General features: G+C 47.0%; 1 protein-coding gene across 1 annotated transcript; it reads left to right on the top strand.

Moving 5' to 3' along the window:
* Positions 1–12474: 12474 nt before the first annotated feature.
* LOC149274280 (beta-1,4-galactosyltransferase 4-like) lies at positions 12475–19453 on the top strand. The gene is made up of 6 exons (XM_089505686.1): positions 12475–12751; positions 13194–13426; positions 13517–13704; positions 15359–15481; positions 16830–16934; positions 19321–19453. Exons 1-6 carry the CDS (start codon positions 12475–12477, stop codon positions 19451–19453), a joined length of 1059 nt encoding a protein of 352 aa, XP_089361812.1.
* The last annotated feature ends 465 nt before the right edge of the window (positions 19454–19918 follow it).

Genomic DNA, 19918 nt, shown 5'->3' with positions numbered 1-19918 from the left:
GATGTAGTCCTGCAGCAGCTGGAGGGCCGCAGTTTGAGAACCCCTGTTCTAGAAGATCTCCTATTATCAGGTGGCCATATCTCGCGGTGCCGGACAGACCCACAATACGTAAGTGTGGTCGAGATGTCACATCGTGCTCCATGTTTATCACACACATACATTGCGTGTGTACAGCTGCTGTAAGTCATATCTCCCAACAGTCTCATTTATTCCATGACAGTCCTGATTTTCAGGCACTTTCCGGGGTAGCTGGCCCACTGTCACTGTGTAAGTTGAAACAATAACGGCACATGCCAGGACTGTGCTACCAAATACGTTAGTGTTGGCAGCTTTAACAGCTTTGCGCTGTCTAAATAACCCCCTGCAGGATAAAACTACAGAAATTACCAGCGGGAAAACAACGAGGGTTACTAAAAAAAAAGGAATGGCAGGAGAACGTGCGAAAGGTAATGCTATGGCAATAGGGTTTCTTAACCAATCCACTAGCTGCTATCATGAGCGCCCCTGTGTCTGTTATGGGAAATCATGGGAATTAAACTCTGGGGGAGGAACAGGAGGCAGGAGTGAACGGGTTAAAATGCACAAGAACCCTCTCTGTCCGTCGGGGGCCTTGCAGCGACACACGGGGAACAAAGAAAGATTTGGGTCCCAAAATGGGACTGCTCCTGCTAAACAGGGGCGCTTGGGAGGTATAGTATTCTGCTCACAAATCTAATCACAATTTTTTTTTGCCAAAGTCTCTATTTTTTAACTCGTTACATATTCACAAAAATACCACATTTTCACATCGGCGTAAACAACGACAGGACCTGGTACCAAAGCTGCGGGGTAACCGATACCCGAGTGTTACCTCGAGTATTGGGGACAGTCCTGGGGACCCCGCTCCAAAATTATATTGAGATTCAAGAGCGAGTTCACAGGAGGCGACTAAATGGGGGACGGTTATAAAGATTGATCGGGAGAGACGGAGGGATCTCAATATGAGAGAGGGGAGAGAGACATTTAAATACATAAAGGGATTTAACAAAAGGAGGAGAAAAGTTACAACAAGAGACCGTAATCTAAAACTAGAGGCTCAGAGGCTGAGTTGGAATGGAAGGAAATTTTTCTTTACTGAGGGAGTGATAGATAAATGGAACAGTCCCCCAGCAGAAGTGGTAGAGGCTCATATAGTGAGGGAACTTAAACATGCATGGGATAGACATAAAGCTATCTTGACTATACGGGCCGGACAGAGGGCTACTGGGATTTGAGTCCTAGACGGGGCCGAATGGTTCTTATCTGCCGTCTAATCCTCGGTTTCTGCATTACTCGCCCCCTAGTGGGCAAAAGCCGGCATTACCAAAATAAAAGCCTGCCTGTTACAATATATGATCAGAAGAATGTGGACCATCACACCTATTGGAGTTTGTTGGACGTCCCATTCCAAAAATATGGGCATTAATATGAAGTTGGACCGCCCTTTGCAGCTATAACGGCTTCCGCTCTTCTGGGAAGGATTTTCATGGGATTTTGGGGCGTTTCTGTGGGAATTTTTGCCCGTTCATCCAGTGGGGCGTCTGTGAGGTCAGGCGCTGATGTTGGACGAGACGCCCGGCTCACAATCTCTGTTCCGGTTCTTCCCAAAGGTGTTCGATGGGGTTGAGGTCCGAGCTCTGTGCGGTCGGTCGGGTTCTTCCTCCCCAAACTCATCCAGCCATGTCTTTGTGGAGCTTGCGATGGGGCGCAGTCATGCTGGAATAGAAAAGGGTCTTCCCCAAACTGGGGCCACAACATTACAATAGACCCTCGCATTAACATTACCCTTCACTGGGACTAAAGGGCCCAAACCCTGACTGTGCATTCCGGTAGGTAACGTTCTCCCGGCGTTTCCGCTGCTCCAGAGTGCAGCGGTGGTGGCTTTACCCAACTCCAGCCGGCGCTTAGTATTGAGCGCAGTTATAGGTGGGATCCTATGACACCATGTTTAAAGTCACTGAGCTCCGTTCTGCTGCCGACGGCTGAAACCCCCAAACGATGAGTAGGGAGTCCATATACTTTTGGTCACATAGTGTACAAGTCCTTATATTGGTATTCATGGTAGTGTGGGACTAAGGGGGTCCCCAGGGCCCCCTCCAGGGGCAAGACCCAGGGAATTTCCCACCAACACCAGTGGGCGTTCCCTCTGACATTGCAGGAAACACTTACAATTAAAGGGGAAATGGGCGGGGAGTGGGGCGTGTCAGGACGCAGAGGACTCAGGGGTTGAGCCAAAGAACTGGAGAAGGGGGGCTTCAGGATTTCCCATGCATGCTTATAAGGGCCCCAGGCAACATTAAGTAGGCAGGGAAGGGGGGGCAGAGAGTGGGTGTGGCTAAACACCACTCCCCTGCCTGGAGAAAGAGGAGAGTGTGCCAGAGACCCGAGGAAGCAGCGCTTCACCTTACCACTCCTAGGAGGGCAGCATGCTGGAGTGTGGGGCCGGCACTGGACATAGGCAGACTAGGAGGTGTGGCCACCAACCCACCTTCCCTGAACAGCCAACTAGCGACACTAGAATTGCGAGGATGCAAAAGGGGGAGCTGCAATGGAGGTCAGCGACGCAACAGCACTGACCTCCAGTTTCGCCTCCGTTGGTGGGTCACGGGAGGTCATAGCAGCCAATCAGTGGCAGGAAAGTGTTCCCATTGAAATCAACCATTCTCCGGTCCTGTGTTAGGATGAAGTAACTCCTGCATCTTCACCCTACTGCATTTAATCTTAAATCCTTTCTTTATCACCAGGGGGCGCCATTGTGTTGGGAAATGAGAAAAAACTGTGCCTGAAGAAGGGACCTTGATGTCCTCCAAGGTTGCGTTAAAGAGACAGTTTAATGTCGCTGAACCATATCAAAGTACTCTGTGATTCTTCATAATGAAGATGTGTTCGGCAGATGATACCTACTGCATGACAAGTACCTTGGGGCAAATATATATGGGGGTACTGCAGAATCCCCCAACTTAAAGGGACCACACAGGTAACATACGCATTAAAGTGCAAATGATGGCTGAAGTGTCCCTTTAAATACTATCCTAACATTAAATGATCATTTTTACTCCACTTTTGTGGTGCCTTCTTTACAAAAAGTACCCTGTCTGCTGCAACTTCACAATCCATCATTAGATTCCGTTTCTAATGACACCAATAAATATTATTAATAATAGTAATAATATTAATAATTAATAATAATTAGTAATTAATATTTTTACCACTATGGCGTGCTGAAGAAAGTTAACCCAGTTGTAAATCTGCCCCAGAATCATGGCATTTAGGTATTTATATATTGTCATGGATTTTCACGTGACATGATGATGACAGGAGGCTCCTGCCTGTGTGGCAGCTGCTCAAGCCCACATACTAATGCCTTGTGCCCCTCTTTGACAGATTTAACCCTCTGAATGCCAGAATGACTTAAATGCCCTACAAGAGATCTCTCTGCAGCTGGGTGCGTCTCCTCCGCCCTCATCTAACCCAACTTTCTTTAATGTGGCAGATATATTTGGCAACCATCCAATAAAAGACAAGGGGGGGAAAAGGGCACTGCCCTAAACAAACATGGCGCCCCCTCACCGTTCCTCTGTAGCCACTCTAGCTTCCGTACTCTCGGTTAACTTCAGCCGCCGCTCTATGGTCGCATCCTCCGAAGCTCTATGGTTTATAACGGGAAGCGAACAGGATGTGATGGGGGAGTTGCCGGAGCCCAAAGTGCCTGGCAGGAAGTGAGTAGGGGGTAAGTGGCCTGCACTCTCAGCCAGCTGCCCCGTGACACGTGGTCGTATTGTATTGTATTGTATTGTATTGTATTGTATTGTATTGATGTGGTGATAGCAAAAGCCTGCTGAGTATTAAACACTCCTGGCCGTTAGTATTCGTGAGTATTGATACCTGGGTACCGGGTTGATGCTCCCAGTGCTCCTGCCGTCCTGTTCCAGTGTAAATGTGTCGGTAGGCAGGTGGCGAGTGAACAAGGGGTTCCCTGACTGGTGATGTCTTTGACTCTCGAAATATTAACCCTTTAAGAGCCCATCATACAGATTGTAGCGATTTACCAAATGGCTGTAGTACTGGTTGTCATGGAAACCTTGACTTGTCATTATTTTAAGATACACGTAATTGAGTCACCAGCATTCAAGCAGGGATATCAACCATAACATACTGGGGGCAAAATCAACTAGGAGTCTTATATATGATTGTGGGGGGGTAGGAAGGAGTCGGCTCCTGACTGTGTGACCCGGAGTATCTGCCCCTTCACCCTGAGATTGGGGCAAAAACCCACGGTATGGTTACTGTAACTTAAGGATTTCCATCAAACTCGGGGCTTGGCAAGTCCTGGGCGCTAGGACAGAGTTTCTAGTTGCCATGGTGATCCAGGTTTGTTGAACTCTTGAGTTGCAGGACCACGGGGTGAAACCTGGCCGGGGCTACCGTCGTGAAGCAGGTGAGGCGCAGTCTGTGAGTGTGAGTGTAAGTATACTGTGGGGTCAGTGTGACTACTGTATTGTAGTGCCAGTCATTGTGTATAGTGTGTTGTCGCATAGTGTATGTGTATGTATAAGAGTGTGTTGGTAGTGTTGTGTATATGACAGTATGGGATTAGCGTGTGTGTGTGTGTGTGTATATGTCAGCATATCGTGTCAGAGTATGTGTATTAGCGTATGCTGTTGGCGTGTGTCAGAGTATGTGTATTAGCGTATGCTGTTGGCGTGTGTGTCAGAGTATGTATTAGCGTATGTTGTTGGCATGTGTGTGTGTCAGAGTATGTGTATTAGCGTATGTTGTTGGCGTGTGTGAGCGCATGATGTTAGAGATGCCCCAATCTATAATGAATGAAGCCGTCATCTAAGCACCGGCGTTTTCACGCGTGTTTTGTGGTAAATGTTACAGGAACGCTCTTGGTTTGGTGATTTAGCTTCATGTTTAATCTTTTTATTAGCTTTCTGATAAAAAGTGGCGGCTGCTTTTATGGCGAGGAACTCAGAGCTGGGAAAAGAAAAAAAAAAAAACAAAACACTTTATGGCTAGGTTTCCACTTTTTTTTTTAGCTAAAAACGCCAATAGCGCCACCTGGCGTTTTTTTAGTGAAAAAACGCAGCAGCCAGATGTTAGCTGTTCTTCAATAGGAAATCGCAGAATGCCATATCCACTTGGCGTTTTTCTGTTTGGCGTTTTTTCGGTCCTCTTTGGCGTTTTTCTGCTTTTTTGGGCTCTGTGGCAGTTTTTCAAAATCGCAGGTTGTTGACACTCTGGCGTTTTTTGCAAGGAAATCTTGGCGTTTTTCTCCAATAGAAGTCTATGGGAGAGAAAAAAACGCCATGAAAAAGCCATGTGGGTTTATTGCCTTGGCGTTTTTTATGGCGTTTTTTCCACAGTTACAATGCAGAGGATGGACCCGGTATCTGTGTGTCCTACGAGAAATAGGCGGGAAACAAACAGTTTCACACAAAACAAAGTTCATATTGAATTCTATACAATTTGGAACAAACATGCAATTACAAACAAACATACGCGACGCATCAACGGGATCCTGCGTGCCAAAAGCAACAGCAAACAATTTGCACCATCATTTGGGGCCAATCTTCCTAGAGGAGCAGACATTCGGAATAAAGCAGGCCTTACAAACCACAGAAAAGAGACAAAAGGGTCCTGCCGGGCCGTTTAAGTAGAACTCTACCAAGTAAATGACATCAGGGGGCAGATACTTGCCATTTATCCTAATCCCTTTTAGCTGGGTGAAACTTCTAACGTGTAAAGGCTGGAAAAACTGCCTAAGGTCAAAAAAAGCAATTTCCACAGAAAGGCTAAAACGCCAGAAAAAACTCCAGAAAAAAAACGCCAAAACGCAGGAAAATGCAGTGGCAGTTTTCTTGGCGTTTTTTCATCAAGAAAAAAAACGCAGGACAAAAACCCAAGTGAAAACCTAGCCTATTGGCGGTTCTTTGGGAAGCGACACCCCTTCTAACAGCTTCCGCGGAAGGCCCTGGAACGACCTGAGGAAGATCTCCGGCCAAAATGTTGAAAGTTGTTGGGCTCCTAAAACTTTTGGGCTGGCCTCTAGATCCAAACCAAAATTCTCCAGCCGTCCTATAGACTAGAAAACCCTCGCTGCCATGTTTTTTGGGGGGTTACAGGTAGAAGCAGATAGGGCTACTTTTTGGGAGCACATGGATTAAAGTTGGGGTTTGGTGAACAGACCCCGGCCGGAGTGTTGAATTTGATGCATTTATTTAGAAGAGACCCAAGTAGCCCTGCAAGCTAGCAATCTAATCCAGCTCAGTATGTTTCCCAAATTGGCTAAACCCCCTTCCCATTCTATACCTTTTTATATTCTCAGGTAAGCATTTTTTTTAAACCCTTTATTCCTACCCCAATATCGAGACACCTGTCCTAGGGGTTTATGGCATGAGGTAACGCCCCCTGCTAGCCATCCTTCCGTATCGCATGATGAGCCACTAGCTGCAGTACTTTGCAGGGTGGCCATGCGGGGGCTGCGATGAAGATCCATTGATTTCCCAGCTCCAGGCAATGGTCTGGGAAGGTCGGAGGATCCCCCTCTACCTGCAAAAGCGTCCCAAAAATCAGGCCTGTCCCACAAAAACCGGGACTGTTGGCAGGTGTAAACACAAAACCATCGCCTGCACGGTCGCAATAAATAACTGCACAGGGTTTGTCACCCCGCCGCCGTTCCTCGCCGCGTCAGTAAGCTTGTGAGGACGCTGTAGGGTTCATGGGGGGGCTCGATTAACTAAGTAGCAATAGTAACGCTTTATTCTATCAAGTAAATAATAAGAGGGGAGGCGAGCGAGCAGCCCGTGTGCGGAGGCGCGCCTCGCGAAATACTTCAGCTCCCACCCCAAAACCCATCGAGGATTCAGAACATGCGGCATTTGGCTCAACGCAAGCGTGAAAACGGCCAGAATTACTGCGAAAAAGGGGCACGGGCCGCAGCTTTTTCTTGGCAGCCCTGGGTTGTAAAGAAATTCAGAGCATGACCTCATAAGTCCGTTCCCGGGAGAGCATTTCTAGGATGCTAGCTCAGGACGGTCACATGATTTCCTGTCGCCGCGATGACCTCATACTCTGTGTACTGGTCACTAGGATGACCTCATACTCTGTATGCTGCTCACCAGGGGGCCTGGATATTTTCTTTCTTTCTTTCCCTTCCTGATTGCAGGTGAAATACGATCCGGTAAAATGATAGATTCTAGAAACCGGTATTTGGTCCAAAGCGGTGACTTCATTACATTTGCCCAGCGCTGCGTAGCCGTGCCTCCCAGTTTTATGAGCTTTAGCGTATCCAGTTACCCGGCAGAATAGTGTTGCTGGAGAATTTAAAAGGGAAATCTCACCAAAAGCTTGGATCAGATAAAAAATTTGTCCATTTTCTTATTTTACCCCAGTTGTAGTTTTTGCCCCATAATAGAATGTTTTCAGGCAGCTGCTTATCAGCCGTTTGTATGATTCTCGCTGTTATCTGATCCCCGATCTACTAAACCCCCCGACTCCTTACCATACTGCCTGTGGGGAATAATAGAATGGCTCAGTCTTAATCATCCAGCCGGACTCTCTGACTAATGAATGTCTATGGAGGGACGGACTTCGTTAGCATCGCTAATGTACTTAAAGGGCTGATAATTTTCATACTATCCTTCAAAAGCTTTCATGATAGAAAAGGACATTGTTACACAGATAAAGGGCCATTGGAACCCAGGAGTGATGGGAGTGATAAAGGGCCACTGGAACGCAGGAGTGATGGGAGTGAAAAAGGGCCATTGGAACGCAGGAGTGATGGGAGTGATAAAGGGCCGTTGGAACACAGGAGTGATGGGAGTGATAAAGGGCCTCTGTACGCCTATGAAGAGATTCCATTAAAAATCAGCCCTTTCCAGCTACAATAATCATTTACAACATTAACCCCGTCTGCGCTGGATTTCTCACCCATTTCATGATATTTTAATTGACAAAATGTACTCTTCTTTCAAAAACAGATTTCTAAGCGACTCCCACCTCCACTCCCACTATATACATTTCTAGTGTATCTGGGGCCAGCTTCGCCCCTCGCTCATCTCCCTAGCGGGGGGGGGGGGGGTCTGCAGAGCCCCTCCATTGATTTGTAAAAGGGATGCCGTGAAAATGTAAAGGCTCCATCCAGCTGTCATACATATGAAAGTGTAAATGATGGCGGGAGTCCCTTTAAACATGCGCGGGATAGACATACGGCTCCTGAATCTAAGACGAGACCAACGACTGATTAAGGTTTGAGTCTTTACAGCAGGGAGAAACGGGCGACTAGACGGGGGCCGGATGGGGCCGAACTGCCGGCAGATTCTATGTTTCCGTGTTAAATGATCGTACCGGACACGGATAATGTATGAGTTTGGACAGTAACCAGTTAAATGTTGAGGTTCCCAGTTTTTCATTCTACTTCCCCCATGTTCTGCCGTTTCTAGATTTAACCCCTTGTGCTCCATTCCAACAACCTGTTACTCATTCTCCATCCAAACATCCGCAACGCAGATGCGCAGCGGCAGTCCGTCCAATTTATATCACTTTTTTAATGGTTAATTCTTTACTCCCAAGCGTCCTCTAAATCCTTTACTGTTTTCACCTGCGTTACCTCCACTGGGAGTCTATTCCAGGTATCTGCTACCCCCCCCCCCCCCCCCCCCGACTGTGAATGTTTGTGTTTGCTTTGTCTGGCGTGTCCTTAGGGTTTCTGAGCCTTTACTGGGGGTTGTGGAGTGGAGCCCGGCCGGGGGTCACGTCCATTCAGCGTGTGGGGCAGCGAGTGAGTTTACCCCCCCCCCTCCTTCCCACAGTCCTGAAAATCCAGGCAAACTGCCACATATCACTGGGTTGGAGGGGGGGGGGAGAGGATAGGAGTGGGAGGGAGGAGGGAGAGAGAGAGAGGACGCCTGAACCTTTTTTTTTTGTTCTCTTCAGTTGGATGCAAATGCAGCCCTGCTGCAGGAACAGAGACTTGTCTGTGCGGGGAAACTCTCTCCCAAAAGCCCTTCTGAAGCCTTTGAGTCGTATCTGATGGAAGGAAGCAGGTAAGCGGCCGCAGGAATGGAAAGGGTTAACTCTTTGGCGTCTGTCTGTATGTTACTTTACACGCATAGGGGAGACATATCTTCATCATATCGGATTCCATAACTTTTATTGGGCGAGGAGGGGAAAAAAAACCATGTAAAGTTACACCGGCTTCTGGGACCTCAAAAGTCTCTTCTTTGGACGGAAACATCCCGACAACCGGCGTAGCTTTACTAGACCACAGATGAAAGTCCATGGGGTTCATTTCCATTAGTCTTAGCAAATGTATAGATCAAAGAAACGTGAACGCAAAGTCCATACCCTTCCAGGCTCCCCAGCCGCCGGCGCCTCTGCTGACTTCATCTCGACCTTTATACCAGACTGTGTGTCCTTTAAAATCAATAGATTGTAAGCTCTTCACCTTCTGTTCCAATATATATATATAATATTATTCCCTTTCTCCTATTGTAACAGCGCTACGGAATCTGCTGGCGCTATATAAATAACGTTAATGTAACGAGCGCCGCTCTGGCCGTTTTTTAGTGTCTGTTTTTCTTTAACCCCTCAGAATAAAACAAAGGAAAGGGGTTTTTTTTGGCCAGAAAAAGTATGGAAATGTAGTTATTTAACGGGGACGATGCCTCCCAGCACAGTCAGGCGCGAGTCCAAGAGGCCAGTGTACTTCTAAATAAATTGTACAGCGCTGCGGGATATGATGGCGCCATATAAAACAATAATTGTACCCATTCGGCTGCATCTAGTCTGCCAGTCGTTGGTCTCGTCTTAGATTCAGGAGCCGTATGTCTATCCCATGCGTGTTTAATACCCTCACTGTGTTACCCTTTACCACTTCTGCTGGGAGGCTGCTCCCCTTATCACAAACCTGCATTGTTTCAGGGCATCGTCTACTAAATCCGTTTTTGAGTTACAGGTTTTCAGATCGCGGCTGATTCAGTTTCTTGGCGGTTGCCGCCACGATAGCGGATCGACACGCCAATCTAATTATTTCCCGACGTGTAATAAGAAAGTATCGGCCCGTGTAGCGAGCAGACCGCCGAGTCGCGCTGAGGTGGCTCTTCCTTTTAAGTCTCGTTAACGGGTGTTTTGTCGGGGACGACTGCGTCGCGTCGTGACGGGGTCACCTTGTGCTGTGTTTGTGACCCGGCCCATACTTTCCAGTAGCTGCTGGTGTTCCCGGCCAGACTTCAGGTACATACCTGCCAAATGTCCTTGTTCAGGAGAAATAGTCCCTCTTTGGGACCCATGCTCCTCGTCTCAACCCCGGATGCCCTTCTTTTCTGGGCAGATCGGAATGTGTGTTCAGCCCTATATTATTGATTGAATTGTATAGCGCCTGCATGTACCGCAGCGATGTACAATGATCGAATAGCACATAACTAGTGGTGCATAACCCTTTAAACTTACAGAGACAAAAAGGTAAACGAGTCCCTGATCAAAAGAGCTTACAATCTAAGTATCTGTATAGAAAAGGCAGGAGGAATTAAAGGGGCCCTCCTGAACTATTCATATGAAAGCGCCCCCCCCCCCCCCCCCCGTGGGGCACAAATATTTCATGGGTCCTCTGAGCTTGGATACACATTGAGTGCGAGTGACGGCTGGAGTGTCCCTTTAAACCGAGACAATAAAATAAAGAGGCCCTTTGGCTATTTGAAGGTTGTTTTGGCCCAAGCGGGGCCATTGTCGGTAAAAAGCCCATATCTACTAAGCTGTTGGCAGATCTGGTATTTGGGGGGGGGAGGGGACTGCCTGTTAGGTGGCTTTGCTGTCGGTTAATTACCCGCTTGGACAGGCCGTCCGGGGGCCTGTGGGGCCGGTTATTGCGAGTTCCAAATATCTTTGTATTTTATTAGTTTATTTATATAATTATAATATTTATTATATATATATATTGTCTTGATTTATACACATTTTATATATACATATAATTATCGTATATAAATATTTTATTGTTTTTTGTGTAAAATATATGATTTAGGAAAGTTACTGATTGGCTGCTGATTATAATCATAGAAGATTTCGTTCTGTTTTTAGCGAAGTTATTCTCTCCGGCAGCAAAAATATCAGTTTTTGTAAAACAAAAATACAAACATATGGAAGAAAAAAAAAAAATTAATCTCGGGTTAACTGTTTGTCGGCTGTTTTTTATTTTTAATCTTTCTCTGTTTTTAATATAATTTAATGTAACCCACGCTGGTATTTTAAGGTAAAACACGGTCTGCCCTTGAATAAGCGATGGATCGTTTGTTTAGCCATGTTGCACCATTTAGTGGCCCCTGCACAAACATATGGCGATAAAGCTGTTTAAAGGTGTAAAATGCCCTTGAAGGGGTTAATCTACACACCTTTGTATTATTATTGATGTCCGGGACAGGTGTGTCCGCAGATAAGAAATATGGTGGTCTCGCCGTGTGTGACATCACTCGCTAATTACTATTTCTGCCTTGTAGCAATCCACCTTTTGGATGGGGTTAAAAGCCAATAGCCACGAAGGGTTAAAAGCCAATGGCCACGTCGGCAGAGTATGTTGGGGTATCGCTGGCTGGATTTGGATTCAGTGCTCTTATGAACAAAAAAACGTCCCGAGTGTTTTGTTTTTGTTTTTTATTGCTATAGTTTTATAGACATATGTCATCAACTATACATTATGCAGGGTCGGCTTGGCCCTTCCGGCAGGAGAAGCTCCTTGAGTCGGCTCTTCTTAATCCAGAATGGAGTCGGCGAGTTGGAGGGCAGAGAAAGTGGGCAGGGAGTAAGAATGTTTTACCGCCGCTCCCCTTGCCTGGAGAAAGAAGAAGCGACTCGGAGACTCTGGGTCAAACCTGGACGCTTCCCAGGTGTCTACACCGGGTATTGCTAAACATCGTGCCACCGAGTATCCATGTACGGCCAGTGACGTGACGTGGCCTGGGCTGACTGGGCAGGTCCAGGGGGGTGGTTCCAAAATGGGGGGGGGGGGGCAGATACCCCTCTTGGACAATTATGCCCCTCGGTGTCCTTTGATCTCCCAACTGGAGTTGGGCACTAAAAACAAATGAACTTGGTTTGGGTTCCCACCAAAGGTTGAGTTTTCAAATTACTTGCTAAGCAAACGTCCCAAAAAAACCCGAAAAACAATAAAAAGTATGTAGTTTCCTGTCCAGAAAAGTCTAATCCTTCTGTTTACTCAAAATAATTAAAATCAAATGATTTTCTGTGAAAGACAATATAAATTTGTTTTAACTTTTTTTTTTTTTCCCCCAGGGCGACTGCCGGCTGAGACCCGTAGGAGCCCCGGGGCCTGATGGATAACCGCTGGACGGGAGTTTTGTTGGTGTGAACGTTGTGATGATTTGAATCTCCTCTCGACCTCGGACTTTTTTTTTTTTACCCGCTGCTTTCTTCCCAGCAAACCCCCCTTTCTTAGCGATGGGTCCCACCAACGCCATCTCCTGCCTCTTCTGCAAGATCAGGATCGTGCTCTTGCTTGTGATGGGAGTCATGTTGCTCGGACTGGCCGCCATTTATTTCGTTGATAGCTCGCACTACGGTCCTCGATATAAGACGTCTGTCGAGAATCTGATAAAGTGTCTGCCGCCCGAGAAGAAAGACGAGGACAAAAACCAGGAAAGGTCTTCGTCGGTGGTGGAGATGACCACCCAGCAGTCGGATGCGAAGGTCTGCCCGGCGCTGTCCCCTTATCTGAGTGAGTGTCCCGCGCGTGTAAACTGGTGTCTTCTGCCCACTTAACAAATAGACCCGGAGGCAGATGCTGGGTCTGGGTGGGACGCGGACGACGGTCATTATCAGACTGATAAGACGGGGCAGGTGGCATCATCGTGATGAGGTTGGTGGTTTTGCCGCTATTATCGATGTTTATTTAAAGGCGCAGTGATAAGAGATGCCAACCATATGCCGTCTCTTATTAGCTTTACACTTTAGTGTCTGCTTTCCAGCGAGGGAGTGATCGCTCTCTAGGGCTCTGAGTTTTTGGGTGTTCGGAGTGATGAGAACCCGCTCATCGCTCTCCACTTTATTTTAATTTTATTTCACGCGCTCTCGCCTCGTTGCTCTTCTTCGCCGTGTCTGTTTGTTCAGAACGTTACCCCGGGTGCGGCCGTTGACCCTTTGTCTCCGTGTATCCGCAGAAGGTGTCGTGCCGCTCTCCTTCGAGCCCTCGCTGAATTTAGAGAAAGTGACGAGCAAAAACCCGGAGGTGGAAAATGGCCGCTTCCGCCCCAAAAACTGCCGGCCGCAGCAGAAAGTGGCCGTCCTGATCCCGCACAGAAACCGCGAGCGGCACCTCCTCTACCTGCTGGAGAACCTGCACCCGTTCCTGCAGCGGCAGCAGCTGGACTACGGAATATACGTCATCCACCAGGCAAGTAACCCCCCCCCCCCGGGCTGGGTTGGCCACCCCTGTCCTCTCCTGGCCCCCAATGGTTTGTTTCACACGTTATGTCTTTTATAGGCCGGGAACATGAAATTCAACCGCGCCAAGCTGCTGAACGTAGGCTATCTCGAGGCGTTAAAGGAGGAGAAGTGGGATTGCTTCGTATTCCACGATGTCGACCTTCTGCCTGAGAATGACTTCAACCTTTACCTGTGTGACAGCGAGCCCAAGCACCTGGTGGTCGGCAGGAACGCCACCGGCTACAGGTAATGAGTCTAACGTGCAGAAGCCGGAGCTTTCTGGGAAAAAAAAAAACAAAAAACCAACTATCTAGACCCCTTGTTAAAGGCATCTAATGTATCTGATAACCACATCTCTTGGCAGCGAATTCTGTACCTTTACTGCCCTCACTGTAAATCTGCCAAGTGCGCAATGACTATACCCCCTTCACCTGTAGCAGCCAGAGCACTTCTCTGTTGTACAGCGCCGTGGAATGTGATGGCGCCATAGTACCGATCGCTACATACTATTGCTCTGTTGATTACCCTCGGTTAAACGATCCCAGGTGCCCAGTGTAGAGGTCCTTGGATGGCAGTGATGTGAGTCGGTACATGGGCACAATAAACAAAAACACTTCCGCGAGTAATGGTGCGATCAATAATAAAGGGCAGGCGAGCGTAGCCAACATAATAGCAGCAGTGATACGGTCCGTTACAGAACAATACGTTCTCCCCTGCCAGCCCGTCACTCGGATAATGGGAGATCGGACTCGCTCCGCCGGCAGGGCTACAGCCAACCCGGGTAACTTAACCCTTTAGTGCCTCGGTGCCTTCCCTACGCTTGCCTCTGCTCTGAGAATGGTGTCTGGGACACTCGATTAGTTACACAAGCCGTCCGTCCCGCAGAGAAGGTAGAACAGCATCTTTAATACCTTTAAACCGTGGAACTTCTACGGTTTTATGCCAAAAAAAGGTTTACAGATTAAAATAAGTATAAGGGGAGAGCGGCCGTCTCGATGGGCTGCTCTCAGGGTCTCCGCGATTATCTCCCCGTGTTAAGTTGCTGATCGTTGTTGATTTGGTTCAGGCAGCCTTGGTAAGGGAGAGAACTTTAGGACAGAAAAATGTATTTTTGTTGTTGGTTTTACATCTACTTCAGCTTTCATAACTATATACAGTATTATATAATTATATATAAATCACCAAAACAATAAAGCTGACAAAAAGCATGTGATGTTTGAATAATAGAACAATGGACTTCCTTACCTTGTTGGCATTCTAATAAAAACCACCCGCATATATAATTACTAATGTTTTATTATTATTAATGTTTTGATTAGCCATTAATATAATTATTTATTATTAATAATATTTTATTAGCCATTAATATTATCTATTATTATTTATAATATTTTATTAGCCATTCATATAATTATTTATAATATTGTTTTTATTAGCCATTAATATAATAATATTATTATTAGCCATCTTGCACATACTTCAAGCTCTCCCAATAGAACTGCGCCAAATATTTATCCCTTAAACCTTACCCAGTTTAAAAGTTTTGTTTTATTTATATTATTTTTTTTTTTTTTTAGGCCATCTTTGCCCATGAACACAGATTTTTTTTAAAAAAATATACAAAAAAACCCCCCCAAATACATAAATGTGGTTATTCGATGGGCTTTATTTAATACGAGTAAAGCAGGCTGGGTCACATCGGCGTATTTCAGATGAAGGAATCCTCTTGGGATTGTATATCTCGTATGTGTAGAAGGATTGTTTCTAGATTGTAAGCTCCTTTGAACAGGGCTTTTGGTTCCTGTCGCTCTGATATGTTTTGGGAAGCGCTTCCCGTCATGCTCGGTGTCCCCTCGTTGAGGCGTTCCGTTCTGATGCCGCCTTCTCTCCCGTGTCCCAGGCTGCGGTATCCGGGATATTTCGGAGGTGTGACCGCCATGACTCAAGGCCAGTTTGCCAAGGTGAACGGCTACTCCAACAACTACTGGGGCTGGGGTGGAGAGGACGATGACCTGAGGTACAGGTATGTTGACAATGGCAGCGGGGGGGGGGGTTTCAGTGATATCCTGTGCGGCATGGGGTGGGTGGCAGTGATATCCGGCACGGGGGGGGTGTGTGTAATAATATCCTTTGTGGGGTGGCCACGTGGGGCAGGAAGAAAGGCCAAGCAAAGAGCCGCGGTCCCGCCACCCTAACCTGCACACCCTATGCCTAGGGCTGAACTACAGCTCCTGTAATTCCTGTTCCGTCCAGAGAGGAAGGGGTTAATTGGCTATAGCTTGCCGCGTTCTGTTACATGTATGACATCTATGACTAAAACGCTGAGTCAGCTGAAAAGTATCGCCCCATCAGGTACCGGTTACAGTTTTGTTAAGATTAGGGTTCTATCTTGAAGGTTCCGGACTTTAAGTTTTTTGGGGGGTTTTGTTGCTTTTTTCGGTATCAAAAATAAATAACGTAAGATCTGTACTGTGGAGCGCAGACCGGAAGCCGTCTTTAGGGGGGAAGGGGCTTTGGTCGTCGTGAGAAAGTGGTACACCTGTTAAGAGACGCCAGGATACGGACAAAAGGCGTACAGAGCATCTGCGACTGTATCTGGACAGAGGGCCGAGGGGGGCCGGCCGGATAGAGCCGGTAATCGGAGATCCTCTGATGATTCTGGCTTCTGAGTGGTGGATCGTGGTGAGCGAGAAGACAATGGCCGCTCTGTTGGCCAGGAGATCGTTCTGCCGCTTGAATGTCGGGCTCCTTTCACTTTTAACTCTAGGTGTTCTTTAATACCTCGCCCCCGCTGACTTGACTATGCAGTGCGAAGGGCCCCCGCATGGTGCATACATAAACCACAGAAATGGGCTAGTGGGTCTCGGCACTCCAGCTTCGCTCGCCCTTTTGGTAAAATGTACGCTGTCGGGCTGTAAACCCCATTCCGCCGCCTCCACCCCGTTGGATCGTTTTCATTTAACGTTAAAGTCTTGGGCCAGAGTTTTCCTGCGACTCTCATTGTCTCTCCATCTAATTTCTCAGACCTTCCCCCACCGCGCCCTCCTCCCCCTCCAGCAACAGCAATTCTGCATAGAAACCTAGAACCCGCCGGCCGATCGGCCCCCGTCTGGTTGCCCGATTCTCCTGCTGTAAAGACTCAAACCTTAATCAGTCGTCGGTCTCGTCTTAGATTCAGGAGCCGTATGTCTATCCCATGCATGTTTAATCCCCTCACTGTATTACCCTTTACCACTTCTGCTGGGAGGCTGTTCCAGTTAACTGCTGCCCTTTAATGTTAGATTATTTCTCCTTATTTTAAATAAACGTCCCTCCTGTACTTTGTGTGGATCCCGGGATATTCCATTACTTATGGATTTTTCCTCTTCTAGGGTCGAGCTGCAGAACATGAAAGTGGTCCGTCCCGCACCGCAAGTAGCGAAATACACTATGATATTCCACACGAGGGACAGCGGCAACGAAGTCAACGGTCAGAGGTGAGCCCTAAAAAAAACAAAAAACACTATTGGATGACCGGTTATTTTAAGCGGTCATTTGGAATTCTGATACCACCATAGAAACGTAGCATGGAACAGCTGAGAACCATTCATCCCATCCAGTCTGCCAGAAGCTCCTTGCTGTAAAAACCTCAGCCCATCCTTTTGTCGTCTTAGATTCAGGAGCCGTATGCCTATCCCATGTATGTTTAAATCCCCTCATTGTATTACCCTCTACCACTTCTGCTGGGTGACTGTGCCACCTATCTACTGCTCTTTAAGTAAAATGTATTGTATGCCGTCGGTTCTGCGATGCTTCCTGTCGGGACCGAAGGGGTTAAACCGCTGCCAGCGCTAGACGATAGTAGCGTGGCAGCCTTCAGGAAATGGCCTGGTGTCCCTCCGATCGTAGCCCCGCAGCTCGCCGAGTGCAGATATTGTCCTGAGAAGGACGATAGGTGATATAGCGGGTCCCTGAAGCATTGGACAGGGCTGCTCTCAGGTCTCCTGGCGGCCCCAGCGGCCGGGGATCTGCAGGATGCTTCTTCTCCGCACCCCACCGCCTGTGGGGTATGTTCTTACGATGGTGCCGTGGTCGGGCCGATGGTGTCCGGGTTATACAGGGTTAAAAGTCCGGGAGCAGGGCATGTGGGTACATGGATAGGGTAGGATAGAGGGAGAACAAAGTACACACAAATAAACAAAACATATATGGGGAAATACATAAGTCACCAATAAGTAATATCTCAGCGCATTTTAACCCCGGATGGTCAGAATACTCCTACAGACGGCACTGATTAACCCGGGGCCGTCACGTGTATCACATGCAGGATACACACTGGGGGGCAGGCGGAGGGAAGAGTTTTCTCTATAGATCAAGAAATACAAAAAAGGTGTGTGTGTGTGGTTGTGTGTGTGTGTTAGTTATTCTGCAAAGTCCAGTTTCTGGGCTGGGAAAGTTACCTTGTGTTTGAAACCAACACAGACCTGTATTTCTGTAGATTACAATCTATAGATTTTACCAGCATAAGCAGGCTTTTAAAACATTGGAACCAAAGACAGTTCTGTAGTAGAGTGGTAGATAAATGGCCTCCCAGCAGAAGTGGTAGAGGGTGATACAGTGAGGGTATTAACCCCTTAATGACAAAGCCCATACACGTACGGGCTCAAAATCCATTGTTTCAAATGGGTTTAGGCACCGCCCGTTGTCCTTAAGGGGTTAAACATGCATGGGATAGACATACGGCTCCTGCATCTGAGACGAGACCAACGACTGATTAAGGTTTGAGTCTTTACAGCAACGGGCGACTAGACGGGGGCCGAACAGGGATGGCAAATTCTATGTTTCTACGGTCCTTGGAGTGCTGGAAGGAGAGAAAGCAAATTTGGTAAAGATGGTACCTTTATTGGCTAACAGGCGTAATACCGAATTGCAGCCTTTTGAGACAATCTAAGTCTCTTCTTCAGGCATATTATACGAATCGGACGCATCTCGGACATTTATACCATAACAAAGCGTTTATGTCCCGCTATCCACACAATCAATCTTACACATAGACAGATTCTGTGACCGTCTCCAACACCAAGAGACTGCTGGGGTCCAATGCTATGTCTCGCACACACTACACGGGAATGTAATCTCCATTCCTGATAAACGCATGCGCAATTTCCGCTTCCGATCTACAGTATCCCTGAAGAAGGCATCCCCGTGTACAGCGCTACGGAATTTGATAAAACAAATAATAATAATCCTCCGTACCACATCTGCTTTCTCTCTTCCTACGGCTGGCACGGAGCGCTCTGTTCAATTTCTTGAAAGGAGGGTGGCCATTCACGCCCCGAATATTACCTCCCTTATTAACACCGCAAAGTAAACGAATACCTCGGACGGCTCTTTCTTGAAAGTGTTGAATGGCACCTATTTGTAGAAGCTGCTATTATCTGGACGATTGTTCAAGAAGCCGTTTCCTTGTTTTACCTGCATTCCCCTGGTTTCTTTTTTACCTTTTTTATTTTTTTATTTTTTTTTTGTAGCCCCTGCAGCTGCTGGGAATTCTCTGATTATACATATAAATATTTTTTTTTTTTAACCTTTTTTTTTTTTTTTTTCCGTTATCACATATTTTTGTGTTTTAAAAACCACGTCAGGACCCGAAAATACAATAACTGTAATAATCCTAGCAGACATTCAAATACATGTCTTATAAAGCATTACTTAAAGGGACAGTTTAACGTCATTGAACCGGTAGAGAAAAGAATAAATAAATTAAATAATAAATAAGCTGCAGATAGTCAGGAGTCTGTTCCTTTTGGTTTCCGTGGCTCTCTAACTCGTCCCGACGTCCCGCGGCGTCTCTCACTCTCACTCTCTCTCTCTCTATTACAGGATGCAGCTGCTAAATAAAGTCTCCAAAGTCTGGAAGGCAGATGGACTGAATTCCTGCTCGTACCGAGCGCTGTCCGTGGAACACAACCCCATGTACATCAACATCACCGCGGATATCGGAGGTCCCCGTTAGTCGTATTACCTCCTGATGCCACGCGGACCAAAAAATAAAGGGCGGGACTTAAAAACGTGCCCCCCCCCCCCAGGAGATCGGACTCCGCTCTTTCCACTGATCCAGAGTTCCTGGACCTTTCCATGAAGGAGAGGTCATCGGCCTGGACGTGTCTTCAGAGGACCAACAAAAAAAAAAAATCACATTTTGGTAAATTGAGGACAAAAGCCGACATTCCGACGATCTTTTCCCACGAGAGAAGGAACCTTGCTTTTCTTTAACTTATTTGTAACCACCTGACAGCTTAAAGGGAAACTATTACCTTATTTTTATATTTATTTTGTTGAGAAGTCAATAAAAGAGACATTTCGTACCGGGATTTGGTGGGAATTTTAAATCACTCGGGGAAATTTCCATTGGGCCACGGAGGGATCTGGCCCTGGATCTCCTGACGGCAGTGGGTGCTTGAAAGGGTCGGGCCGGGAC

Source organism: Sceloporus occidentalis, unplaced genomic scaffold, assembly GCF_023333645.1.
Source record: "Sceloporus occidentalis isolate IW3139 unplaced genomic scaffold, rSceOcc1.0.p SCAF_342, whole genome shotgun sequence".
Classification (NCBI taxonomy): Eukaryota; Metazoa; Chordata; class Lepidosauria; order Squamata; family Phrynosomatidae; genus Sceloporus; species Sceloporus occidentalis.
The sequence above is the reverse complement of the archived record's forward strand: the minus strand, read 5'-3'. Positions and strand labels throughout refer to the sequence as shown.